General features: G+C 34.9%; 1 protein-coding gene across 1 annotated transcript in view; it reads left to right on the top strand.

Moving 5' to 3' along the window:
• Positions 1-14385, top strand: part of LOC110103978 (probable acyl-CoA dehydrogenase IBR3) — a 37047-nt gene that overhangs the window by 10151 nt on the left and 12511 nt on the right. Inside the window, exons 9-11 of the mRNA XM_020832890.2 lie at positions 605-852; positions 1093-1284; positions 12562-12704. Coding sequence (XP_020688549.1) covers positions 605-852; positions 1093-1284; positions 12562-12704 — 583 coding nt within the window. The remainder of the gene's footprint in view (positions 1-604; positions 853-1092; positions 1285-12561; positions 12705-14385) is intronic.

Below are 14385 nucleotides of genomic sequence, written 5' to 3'. Positions count from 1 at the left end.
TGTATCTTGCTATTTTATTCATCTTCTAGTGAAATACAAGCTTTTCTTTGAGTTTTCTCTCAGATTTCCTTGTGGTGTTGGTGTTTTTCTGCTGTAAACAGCAGATTTATGCTGTTTTCCTGCTGTGGACAGCAGTTTTGCTATTGAATGTTCGCCGATTTTGGTTAGGTTACTTGCGAACGCAAGTGTTTCCTATCAAATTTCTTTGAAAAAGATGAAGCTTATTGCTTGTGGTGGTGGTAAATTTCATTGTGTACTTGATTTCAATCATCTTAATATTTTTCCATGAAAGTTTTCTTTGGAATAAAAATCTTTGAAAGCATAGGATAATAGGGACCTTATTGGTTATTGTGGTGACGTTCTTTCTTCGTATGGTGTCATCGAGTGAATTTGAGGCACATCTTGAATTTTCATTTCTTTGTAAATTCTAACTGACTCAAGCTTTTAGCGAAGGATAGAGATTGTTAATAAAAATGAATATTCGTTGCAGTGAAGATTCTATTGATGTCTTGGTAGATATAACCTTTTTTTTCTTACTTCCTTTCTGTTTTTCTTCAAATTTGAAGTGTTGCAATTAACCGGATTCACTGATTATGGAGCACAGGTCATGAAATATCAAGAGATGACCCTGAAAAGCTGCTCCCAAAAGAGCAACAAGGCAAATTTGTTCCAAGTCAAAGGGTTCTACATCTGAAAAGAAAATTACTAAACTTCATGGAAAATCATATATATCCAATGGAAAAAGAGTTTTCTGAACTGGCACAATCAAGTTTGCGTTGGACAATACATCCTGAAGAATCGCGGCTTAAAGAACTGGCAAAGAAAGAAGGCTTATGGAATTTGTTTATTCCTGTATGCATTTCCTAAACATATCCATGCCGTTTATTTTCTCTTAAATTTTGTTTCATTGATACTAAATACTCAGCCGAATATGATTTTTCAATACCATTGCTGCTTGTCTTTAGTATACTTTACAAAGATTTGTTTTTTAATAATCTGAAGGGCTAATACTTGCTAATTTATACATATTCAATTATGATATTAATGAAAAGTTCAATGATTATAACTTGTAAGATAATCTATCTTTTGCAGTTAGATAGTGCTGCTAGAGCAAGGAAACTACTATTTGCTGGAAATGATTATAATGCTTTCGGGGTTGACAGCAACATGCTCGGTGCAGGTCTTTCCAATCTCGAGTATGGATATTTGTGTGAGATTATGGGCCATTCTGTCTGGGCGCCACAAATTTTTAATTGCGCTGCTCCTGACACTGGGAACATGGAGGTAATTTGAAATTCGACTTTGTTTTGCATGTGCATGCTCTCATTTTGTTTTATGTCTAAGTTTTGACTCGTTGCTTGCTTATGAGAAATCAAAACAAGGATTTGTATGATTTTAGAGGAAAAAAGAAAGAAATATCTTTTTCTTTATGTTATAGAAAGAATTGGATAGGAATATATATATGTTTTATTAGTTGACGTATGTATGTGCCTATATATAGGCAAGAGAAAATAACAATGAAGGAAAATATAATAATTAAGAATATCCTTGATAATGATTGAATATTTCAATAATAAATAATGCAAACTCCTATACATAATTTAGCATATGGGATGTTATACATACGATAATGCACCCTTACAAACTCAAGGTGACAAAAGTTGTCAAATTGAGCTTAGAAACAATAGTGAATTTTGTTTCCTAGAGGTTGTGAATGTTATAAGAGTAGAGAGTAGAGTAACCATTTTGTTGAAGAGTAGTGTGAATTAAATGCATAAAACTAGCAATGAGATCCATATCAGAGAAGGCACAAATAAAATCCATTGAATAGAGGTATTAATATAGAGTGTTAACAAAGATTAGTATTAAAGAGAGTTAAGAAATAGTGTCATAGAGAGTATCAATATGGTGGGGACTAAAGTCACCAACTTAGCTGTCTCTAGAGAATCAAGGAGCTTATAGAGGAATTCTTCAAGGTTTGTGTTGACCTCTACACTAAAATGCGCGCAAAAGGAGCAAAACCGACAACTCAAGTGACGGTCGGCGGGCGCGACGCATCATTTGAAGGGTCAATTGACCTCCGATTGCCAAACGAGCCACACCGTTGCGATCAAAGCGTCGAATTTACCAAAGTGTGACTACCTCGTGGTCAGATCGGATAAGACAGATTAAAATCGGCGACTGACACCCGAAAACAACGCGCGACGCTGCCCAAATGATGTTCGATCGTAAAACGGACTTCGTCTTTGAGTTCGAAATGCCCGAGTCATCTGAAAATGATTATAATTTCACTCAACGAAAACCGTGCAAAGAAACCAGCGCTCATCTCGAGACAATAATGCTCAAATTTATGAAAAATGGCACAAAAATGGAGCCATTCTGTTTCGTTATTTTAAATAATAACAATAATAACAACATTATTATTATTATAGCAGTCGAATGAAAATTAAAATAAAAAATTGCGTCCGTACCTGTAGCTCTATGTTGACGTTACTCGTACGATTCTGAATCCCTGAAATCCTCTGGTTTGTCCCTTACGTGTCAACGACGAGCCTCCCGTGTTGAGATGCACGATCTCTTATCTTCGTTAAATGAGAATGAAATGAAAGGGTTTGCTTACTTCTTCTCTCGTCGCTCACAAGCTTCCACGAACGAGGGTTTCTGTTTCTTCACGTTTGAGCCCACCTAGTGGCCAAGCCTCGTTTCTTCTTTGCTCGAGCGATCTCCCAACCGTGTCCCTAGCCGTGTCTAAGCCTCTCACACCCAGTCCTGTCGAGCACCTTACGATCCTCTTTGCTGCTCGGTCCCTCCTCCCGTCTCTGAACCCGCACGAATCGCACCCCACACGATCTTACACGTTGAGCTTGGCTAGCATCCAACAGCTGAAGGGCTGATCCAATGAACCTCTACACGCCCACACCTCAAGCCTTCGATCCCGCTTCTACCTCACATTGATTCTTTCGAAATCTTCCTAGCCCGCAGCACCCTTCCATCTAATCGAAACCCCTGCCCGTAAGCTACAACCACCGACGCCTCCTCATAGCTGTAAGATCCACCTCACTAAGCTGCAGCTGACTTTCTCCTTCGTGAACACCTACATAGTTGCCCGACCAGCTCGCAAACAGCCGCAACTTTTCATATTGTCCGAAACCACACCTGCAATCCTGATCAAACGACCAGGGTGAACGCCTCAGCTCTGTTCGAACCTCTGTCAATCACCTTCCGATGCCAACGCTATGATGCCATCCGGACTCCAATGGGTCCTGATTGAATCCCATAGCCCCTATCCGCACCGATCTCTGCTCTCGACCTCCACCAATCACAAGCAGCTCCATTCTGCTCCCATCTCACGTGCCCTGATTGCACAAGAGCCCACACACTTGTTCGAACTCCCCTGGACAGTGAAGTCCAATCTAACGGTTATCTTCCTTGACAATGAAATCCAATCCACATCCTCCTCACAAAAGCAGCCCACTAACAACTCAGTTCAATCAAAACAACCTATTAATTGGTAAAATTTCCTCTAGCTTTTTGTTTATCTCATTTCTTGTTTTAATCAGTGAATTATTACTGTATTATTCTTAATCTTAATTGTTATTATTATTATAAAAAGAAGAAAAATTAAAATGACACAAAAAAGAAGAAAAAAGGAGAAAAATAAAAAATAAAAAAAGAGAAAAAATAATAATAAAAGGAATTTTGTGATTTTTATCGTCGACGCCATCTCGACATCGCTGCTGTCGACCCGATCACAAAGGTATAATCCCAAACCCTATCCTCGGCGCTTGCAGCACGACAAGCAACCATCGATGCGCGTATTTCTTAGCGCGGTGGGAGGGACTCGTTGCGGTGTTTGTGGCGAGGCATGTAAGCCATGCTTTTCTTAGCGTGGTAACAAAAAACTTAAGTACCCATGTATGCGGCTTAGTGCCACCGGGGAAAGAATTGTGCCTTTTTAGACAGGCCCCTGAGGACACATGCACGCCTTTCTTGGCATGGTGAGATTGAACTACGACCTCAGTGTCATCCGACACCGACTGTGCGCGTCTTTCTTGACATAGCTGGAAGGCTAAAACTCCCTAAATTTTCCTTAAACAAGGGAGACGATGGATGTTGTCGAAATTTTGATTAACATGGAAAACCTAATTTCAACAGAATGATAGGAAACATAATTTGTAAAATGAACAACAGGGAACTAGATTGTAAACTTAAAAAATGCATAATAAAATTAAAAGTGCAAATGCTAATTAATAATCCAAATAATTTAAACAAATGTGAATGAATAAGCATGGGACTTGTGTTAAATAGAACTCCAAGCATTGATCTACAGTAATAGAGGAGGATGTGTGCTCTACTTGCAAGCAAACATAATAACCTCCTATAGTCGACAATAAACAAATATAGCGGCTTTCAACAAGTAGAAGAAGTTGGCTGGTGATGAATGTAATGACCAAATAACCAAGATGTGTGCCAAGAATTTAAATATACAGTTTACATACAAACAATGTTGCCTGGTCGCAAAGAGGCATAGTTTTTGCCTTGCGGGCAATTTGTAAAAGACAGTAGAACAATGATTTTCCCACAATCACATATGAAGAATGCAACATGATTGAAAACGAAGAAGTGAAGGTTGTAGTAAAGATAACCTGCTTACCACCAACTGTTAGCTAGTAAACAAGTACATTGATTCGCTTATGAGCAGCAACAATGGATGTAGTAGCTTTCCAATTAATGTGTATAAATGATCATATTCCCTACATGATACCTACAAGCAGTGATGATAGATGTGCTGTAAGTATGATAGATCACTTGCAAGCAAAGACGGTTGACATGTAACAAATATAACAATCTCCCTATCACCGATGATAGCTGTCTTGCAAATACATGTGACAGTTACCATGAACACCGAAATACATGCAAGCGTATGCACTAACTCGCTAGTCAACATACATGGATAAATTTGTGATGAATGCAGTCCAACTAGTAGCCTCATTAACATGTCAACAAACGTACACTACCTGCTTGCAAATGATAATATTCCCTACAAATACCTATAAACAATGATGCTAGTAGATATGTTGCAGGGATGCTGAGTCCCATGTGAACATAGATACACATGTAATGTGATATTTATGAGCAGGGATTGAAGATCACTGCAAATACAAGACTACAATAAATGTAAGGACCTACGAGCCACTGTAGAAAATCCTTACAGTTTACATTTGAAGGTTTTGTTGATCAAGTACAACGAAGTCCTCGAATTGATAACCTTAGAGGCTCTGATAGTGACAACTGGGATAAAGAAGGGCAACTTGGTGTAAAGAGAAATCCTGCCGACATGTTACTAGAGGAAGGTCCTAATTGTGGCACTAAGCATGCAAGGTTGAATGATTATGTAGAATCAAAGAATTATCAGTTGAAGGTGTCAAGATGGGAGGGGACATCAAAGCTGATCTGGATAAAAGTACCATTGAGACTTGTATATTCAATCATCCCTTCATAAATACTAAGACTTTGGGAGAAAATGCTGCATGATTTAGATGAAGAACAAATATCTAGAGATCAAGCCTCACAGCTCAACGTCATACATATGCATAGTAAATGCATAGAACATGCTCCTCAAGTATACTATTTTGGTAAGGAGATCATGAAGTGGAAGGTTGAATTTTTCATGTTCTTTCATGATCTCAGTTGCAGTTGTGGGTTGAGAGAAGCCACTCCTGGTTGCCATATCAAGAGTCAACAACAACAACAGCAACCTCAAGCCTTTGTCCCACTGCGTGGGATCGGCTACATGAATCCTTTTTCGCCATTTTGTTTTGTTAAAAGTCAAATTCTCACTTTGATTTAATAAAGAAAGTTCATTTCTAATATTTTCTAACCAAGTCTTTTTAGGTCAAATCTAATACCTCAACTTGAATTCAAATCTAATACCTCAACTTTCCTGATCGGGTCATCGAAAGACCTCCGTTTAATATGACTAAACAATCTAAGGCAACTCTCTCTAATCTTATATTCCACTGGAGCTACTCCAACCTTTTCACGTATATGCTCATTTCATATCCTATCTCTAAGGGTAAAGCCGCTCATCCACCTAAGCATCCTCATCTCTACAACACTTAATTTAGTATTATGCTTATCTTTTAATGGCCAACATTCGACACCATAAAGCATTGCAGGTATCACCACCATCTTATAGAATTTTCTCTTAAGTTTGAGGGGGACTTTTGTATCGCACAACAAGCCCGATGCATTCCTCCACTTCAACCATCTAACTTGAATTCTGCTGATAATATTCTCCTCTATTTCACCATTACTTTGAACAATAGATCCAAGATATCTAAAACGTGTACTCTTATTAATGACTTGATCACCCGAAGTCACAATCTCCTCACTAGGTCTATTGCTACTAAAATTAGACTCCATATATTCAGTTTTAGATTTACTCAAGCGAAAACCTTTAGACTCTACTTCTACCTTTCTTAACATAAGTCAAATCCCTCTAAGGTTGACCTCCATAATTCAAGTTTACCTACAACTCCCTCTCTAGTCTTGTCAACAAGAAGAATATCATCAGCAAAAAACATACGCCAAGGTACATCCTCTTGCCAATGTCTAGTGAGAACATCCATGACTAAAGTAAAAAAGATATGTGCTTAAGACTGATCCTTAATGTAATCCATCCAAAATAGGAAAATACTTGGTCAAACCACCTTGTGTTTGAACACACAAGTAATAGCTCCTACATATATATCTTTAATGATTTGAATATAACCGTTATTAACTCCTTTCTTTTCAAGAACCCTCCATAGCACTTTTCTTGGAACTTTATCATATGTTTTCTCTAAATCAATAAATATCATATATAGATCCTCATTAATCTCTCTATATTTCTCCATCAAACCTCTCAATAAATGTATAGCTTCCATAGTAGACCTACCCGACATGAATCCAAATTGATTTTGAGAAACATTAGTATCACGCCTCAACCTACGCTCCATAACTCGTTCCCATAGTTTTAAAGTATGACACATTAACTTAATTCCTCTATAATTCGCACACTCCTGTGCATCACCTTTATTCTTAAAAATATGAATTAACACGCTCATTCTCCACTCATCTGACATCTTTTTAGTCTTCAAAACAGTATTAAAAAGTTTAGTAAGTTAAGAAATTCCTTCATTTTCTAAATATTTTTGCATCTCTATAGGGATATCATCCGATCCAACAGCTTTTCCGCACTTCATTTTCTTTAAAGCATCTCTAACTTTAGTTTTACTAATATGACGATAAATGAAAAAAATCTTTATTTTCATTTAAGGTGCTAAAGTCACTAAAGTCAATCATATTTTCGCATTCTTCATTAAAATGTTTAGCAAAGTATCTCATCCACCTTTGTTGAATATCTTCTAAGCAAAATATTTTTTAATCTTCATCCTTAATACACTTCACTTGAACTAAATCCTTACTACTCCTATATCTTTGTTTGGTTAACTTATACATATATCTTTTTTCATCCTTAGTATCTAATCTATTATATAAATCATTAAAAGCTAAATTTTTTGCATAGTAAATAACTTTCTTAGAATCCTTACGAGTCTCTTTATAGCTTTCCTAATTATCAGAATTTTTATATCTAAACTAATTTTTATAACAAATATTTTTATTTTTTATCTTTTCTTGCACATTTGGATTCCACCACCAACTATTTTTACTATTAGGAGCTTTTCCCTTTAAAACTCCAAACACTTCTTTAACAATATTCTTAATATCACTAGCGACTTTTTTCCACATAACATTAGCATCATCATGCACTGATAAAATCTTAAGATCTAAAATCTTACTATCAAAAATACTTTTCTTAATATTCTTTAAATGCCCCCATATAATCATAGAAAGTTATTTTACTTTATTTTTTAGTTTATGTCCCTTTATCTTAAATTTCAAAACTAATAATCGATGTTGGGTACATAAATTTTCACTCGGAATAACTTTATAATATTTGCAATCTAAACGATTTAATTTTTTTATAAAAAAAATAATAAATATGCGTTTTACTATATCCATTTTTATAAGTGATAAGATGCTCATCTCTTTTCTTAAATAAGGTATTAGCTATTAAAAAATTATAAGCTAAAGAAAAATTTAATATGATCTTACCATCTTCGTTTGTCGTTCCAAACTCATGACCACCATGAATGCTTTTAAAATCATCTACCTCTCTACCAACATGTCCAATTTAAATCTCCTCCAATAAATTTTTTTTCTTCAAGGAGTATCTTTTGTTTTAATTCTTCTAAATCTTTCCAAAATTTTAATTTCAAACATATACAAACCTATTTGAGGATCATACACACTTATAATAGTAACAATCTTAGCATCAACAACAATCTTTAAAGCTATAATTCTATCTCCAATTCTGTTAATATTAATGACATTATCTTTCAAACTCTTATTTATAATCACACATACACCATTTCTAGTACGACATTTCTAGTACGATATTAAGAGTCGTGGGAGAAAATTCCATGTTCCACGCGCACATTAGATATTAGAATATCTCTGGAATACTAAAAACTATCTTGTGCTCTATCATGTTCGTGCTTTGAGGAAACCACTTTGTGGCAAGCTGAAGGTGGGGGATGTAGAGGGTTTCATTCAAGCATATCATCTGATATTTTAATTGCATTTTAAGATGACCTCTTGCATGCGTTTGTAGGTTGTAGAGAGTTTCATTCAAGCATGTCATCCTACATTGTAATTGTATTTTAAAATTATCTCATGCATGCATTTATAGGATGCAAAGGGTTTCATTCAAGCATGTCGATATTTTAATTGCATTTTAAAATGATCTCCTGCATGCATTTGTAGGATGCAGAGGGTTTCATTCAAGCATGACATCTGACATTATAATTGCATTTTAAAACGACCTCATGTATGCATTTGTAATATGCAGAGGGTTTCATTCAAGCATGTCATTCAATATTACATTTAAATGCAAATTTGCTATACATGCATAGCCGAGTGCCCTCCTGCACGTATTTGCAAGATGCAGAGAGTTTCATTCAAGTATATCATACAATATTTCATTTACATGTAAAAAATACTGCACAGTGCAACTACATATTGTGTAAATGCAAAATACATAGGCCAATATACATGATACATGCAGATGTATCGCATATATCCACTGCATATGTATAACAATCATATAAATGCATCATAAAAATACATGTGACATCATATATCCATATGGCCTCGATGAGCATGTTATAGATACACGTGACGTCTGAGGATACTGCACGGGTTAAGAAATAAATTTAGATTCAAACTCAATCATCTGTCTGCAAATAGTCAAAGTCGACAAGGTTCAATCAATAAAAATAAAATAACCCATAAACCTTGATGATGATCGTGTTGACAGAAAATCTCAACCGGATGGGACTATAAACATTAAAAATGCCTCTCAAATTCTCATGAAAAATTCAAAAATAAAAAATCACAGAACCTAAATATTTAAAATTGAAATAAAAACATCTAAACTCTTAAAGTAAAATCCATTCACCCTCCACAATAGTTTGTCAAGATAGATAAATTAAAAATTACTTCAACTCATAAATAACAAATGTCTAGTTGAGAATATCACAAGGATTCATTCTCAAATCATCTATTGCTAGTAAGGACGTGTCATATGTTCTTTAACTGGTGGTTTTGCTGCTAAATGGCATAACATGTAAACATTTATGACCAGGATCCTCTAACCAGGTGGTTTTGCCGTCAAATGACACCATTATATTATAGTCATGATTAAAACTTATATGTTCCCCAATGACGCTAAATATTTGAGTAATGAATCAATATGATATGACCAATAGGGCACAAAGCCCTCTGTTAGCTAAGGTGGATTCAAATTTATCCCCATAGATAAATATCCACCCAAGGCCTACAAGGTTCCCTTTGACGAAGCAACCCATAACTACCGACAGTGATCCTTTTGTCAGGTTGAGTTGACTACCTCCTTTGACTAAGTAGATCAGGGACCATGATGACCCGTGACGATGGAACCATGGGATCTTGATCGGGTCTTTCATTATTCCCCCCACCATTCTCTTTAAGTGCAAGGTGATAAATTTTTATTTTTAATTATTAAATTCCCAAATATCTAAATCATGATGCTACTATACGCCAAATACCACATTTTTTTTACAACTAGCCTTAATGGAAAGCTCTCTCTGGTTATCAGGAGGGGTAATTAACTAAAGGGGCTAGCATCTATTGGAAACCAGAATTCACGTCATAAAATCCTCGCAAAATAAGGTTGATATCTCTAGGTAGTGTCTTATTTAAACCAATCTGCCTTCTTAAAATTTTCCTCGGAACATACTCTCTTCGACGACCCAAAAAAAAAAAAAAGGAAGGGGGCGCAGAGAGGCCAGGGCGTGAATTTTCGGAGACCACAATTTGGCAACTAGGTTGAGATTAGTTGTGGCATGTGAAATAAATGGTTAAGGCAGTGGATGCGGTCATGGTCAAATTCACATCAATTAAGGGAATAGGAGATGCGGGTCGATATGCCCTTGCAATTTGTAGAATGCTAATAAGAGAAAGTTAGTTCCATAGGGCAGGGATCGACTAGAGGTTGCATAGGAGGAAGAGCTCACATGTTAGAGCGGGTTGGAAGATGCAACAATTAAGTTCTTGTTTTTTCCTTATTGATGTGCATCGATTAGAAGTCTAATGGATTGAGGTTTGCTATTATCGCGACCTAGTTCAAAGGCTTGAATTAGTGAGGCAGAAATAGATGATCAAATGGATATTTAAATTTTTTGTTCGCTGACATTATTATTAACAACCTATTTACAACATACTGAAAGTGCTACTAAAACTCTGAAATTCATTTAAAGAAAATATATAACCATTGAAAATAAGCACCTCTCTGTTTAAAACATATATAAATAAATCTTCAAGTTTTGTTTTAAATTTTTGAAATTTGTTACACAGGAGTTAGAGTTAAAAGAGAGAGAAAGCTATTAAAACAATAATTGTATTGAAAAAGGTTAATATATATTAGAATTTAAACTAATTAATTAATTATTTTAGAAGAAGTTAAATTTTTAATCATAGGAATAAATTTAAAATGTCAAAATAAAGGAAATTTATTTATTTTTCAATATAAAGTAATAATTATCATATTATAATGTCGCATCCATTATTAAATTAAAATAATTAGCAGTATTTATATATAGAGAGGAGGGAGAGCAAAGTTATCGTGTTTATATGATTTTAATTCTATAAAATTTTAAATTAATTTTATGAATTAGATTTATAAGAGCAGAGAATTTATGTGCTGATGATGTTTTGTATAGAAAAATGAGAGTTAGGTATTTTTTTCTCCTAAATAAAATGAAAGGTATATATATATAAAAGATGTCTTATAAAAGGGAAAAACATATCTATAAGCTGATGAGGTTGATGATCGTGGCTAAGATCGTGATTAAACGTAACAACTATAGATATGTTTTTCCCTTCTTTATTTAGTGATAAATAATTACTTTGTTCATTAGGGATCATGGAGGTGATGCACAAGATTGTGCGAATTATAGAGGAATTAAGTTAATGTGTCATACTTCAAAACTATGGGAGCGAGTTATGGAGCATAGGTTGCGGCGTGATACTAATGTTTCTCAAAATCAATTTGGATTCATGCCGGGTAGGTCGACTATGGAAGCCATACATTTATTAAGAGGTTTGATGGAGAAATATAGAGAAAATAAGGAGGATCTACATATGATATTTATTGATTTAGAAAAAGCATATGATAAAGTTCCAAGAGAAGTGTTATGGAGAGTTCTTCAAAAGAAAGGAGTTGATAATGCTTTTATTCAAATCATTAAAGATATGTATGCAGGAGCTATTACTTTCATATGTAGATACCAGACTTGGGGACATGATAAGTCTTGAAAAGTAGGGTATGCTTATGTTAGAATAATGTGTATATATGTCTATGGGGAAAGGGAATATATTAATTTGCACAATGTTAATAATTATATTTATTTATAAACGCAACCATCTATTTATGCTTGCAGACACATGCAAACATAAACAAAAATATCATCAGAGTAATACATTGAAATGATATTATATAAATGCGTGCATCTGAAGTTAGAATGACCACCAAGAAAGTAACGTGTGGTAAAATTGTAATCTCTATTTGTATTTTTTTTTTAGAAGTTTGTTACTATTTTGTGATTTTTTTTGAAGAGGGCATGGCTTTTAAATATGCGTATCTAACAATTCATTTTTGAAATTTAAATTGGATATGTCAGTTAGCACATCCTTCTCGATGCTCTGGAGTAGTTTAGAGTGCCAGGTGTTAGAAGGGATAGTTGAGTTGATCCATTTAACTATTAATAAATTCTTTAAGCGTCTGCAGTTTCTGAAATATCGTTTGCTTTCTTCTGTCAAGTGTTGTACAGTGTTTTTATTTTTTTTTTAATAAATATTATGACTTTCGCTTATAAAGTTTCATCGAATCAATATGTCACTAGTTTATTATGTTAGGTACTATTGCGATATGGAACTAAGGATCAACAGAAAGAGTGGCTTATTCCTCTTCTAGAAGGAAGAATACGATCCGGATTTGCTATGACTGAACCAAAAGTTGCATCCTCGGATGCAACCAACATTGAATGTTCTATAAATAGGTATGATCCTATGCTAAGTTTGGTTATTTGTTTTATTGGAAAGTATTAGCTCATAGCCATAACGTCGCCTTGTTTCATTTTTACTAGCGCAAGTACATATAACTTGGTAATTTTCCTTATATTTTGGTCAATTTGTTGGTGAAGGTTTGGGTCTTCTTAAAACCTGCATCCTAACCACCATACTAGGGCCGGTGTATTCAACATAGGACAAATTAAAATTAAGTCCAATTTTTTAGTCCTAATTGTGTTAGTCCAAAGGCCCATGTTTTATTAGAATATCATCATCATTAGCCTATCTTGACTTTTAAATATTTAATTCAATTTCTTCTTTTGAGGAAATTACCTTCTCATCACAGGAGAGATGCTGCGATGTGGAGGGAAAGGGCATTAGTTGCATTGAGGGATAGAGGGAGCTACATTCGAAGGAGTATAGAGGGGATTTTGTATGGGATGACTGGAGGGGTATTGGTAAAGGGTGAGTGAGTGAGAAAGAGGTTGTATGTGTTTGAAGGATGACACTAAATAAGTGAAAATTAAAGTATGTTATGATTGTTTGCGTTATATTTTTGAGGGAGGTAAGGAGGGAGGGCATTTTTAATTTATTAAAGAGGCTTTATAGGTAATAAAAAACAATACATGCAAGATAACCGACATTGGATGGTATACTAGAGTTTATGTGAGTAAAATACTAGATCTTCCTCCTTTTCTTAGTCTATGCAAATGCTGTTCAAGCTTAAGTCAATGGGAAAATTTTTAAATATATCGAAGAGAATGATAAGGAATTCAGAAATTGATAACAAATATGAGGAGGGATTTTACATGCAAAATCCAATTTATTTTGAAGTGGACAGGTGATCATTGTATATGTGGATTACATCTTTATGATAATGAGGAAAATACTTCAAATTCACTATAATTATTGAATATTTTATTTAATTTTACTCCTTATTGTGCATTTTCTTTTATCATCAATTAATTAATTTTAAGAGTCTAAAAGACTTATCACCTCCACCATACCCCAACCTTTATCTTCTCTTTCTTTAGTTGTTACTTTGTGGGCTCTGAAAATTCAGGCCTCGGCCTCCCTGTGCTTTCGGTGGAGTTTTAGTGGATTTAGTTCTGGGAAAAAAATTAGGAAGACAGATTGGGTTTGTAGATTAGACACTACCCAGAGATTTCACCCTAATATTGTAAGGACTTTATAATTTGAGTTCTGGTTTCCTATAGGCGCAAGCCTTTATAGTTAATTACCCCTCCCGATAATGAGAGAGAACTTTAGATTAAGGCTAGTCGTTAATCTGATACGTAGAAAATATGCGTTATTTAGCATATAGTAGCAACATGAGTTTGAATATTTGAAAATTTGATATTTAAAATAGAAATTTCACCATCCTGCACTTAAAGCGGATGGTGGAGGAATGGATGATGGACCCGATCAAGAAAGTATGGTTCCGTCGTCCTAGGCCATTGTGGTCTCTGGTTTACTTAGTCAGAGGAGGTAGTCGACCCAACCTAATAGAAAGATCCTTGTTAGCAGTTATGGCTTGCGTCGTCCAAGGGTACCTTGTAGACCTAGCAGTTTAAGGGAACAAATTTGAATTCACCTTAGCTAACAGAGGGTTTTGTGCCCTATCGATTATATCCTATTGATTCATTTATCAAGGATTTGATGTCATTGAGG

The sequence above is a fragment of the Dendrobium catenatum genome, unplaced genomic scaffold (assembly GCF_001605985.2).
Source record: "Dendrobium catenatum unplaced genomic scaffold, ASM160598v2 fragScaff_scaffold_142, whole genome shotgun sequence".
Taxonomy (NCBI): Eukaryota; Viridiplantae; Streptophyta; class Magnoliopsida; order Asparagales; family Orchidaceae; genus Dendrobium; species Dendrobium catenatum.
This window is presented reverse-complemented; position numbering and strand designations above follow the sequence as displayed.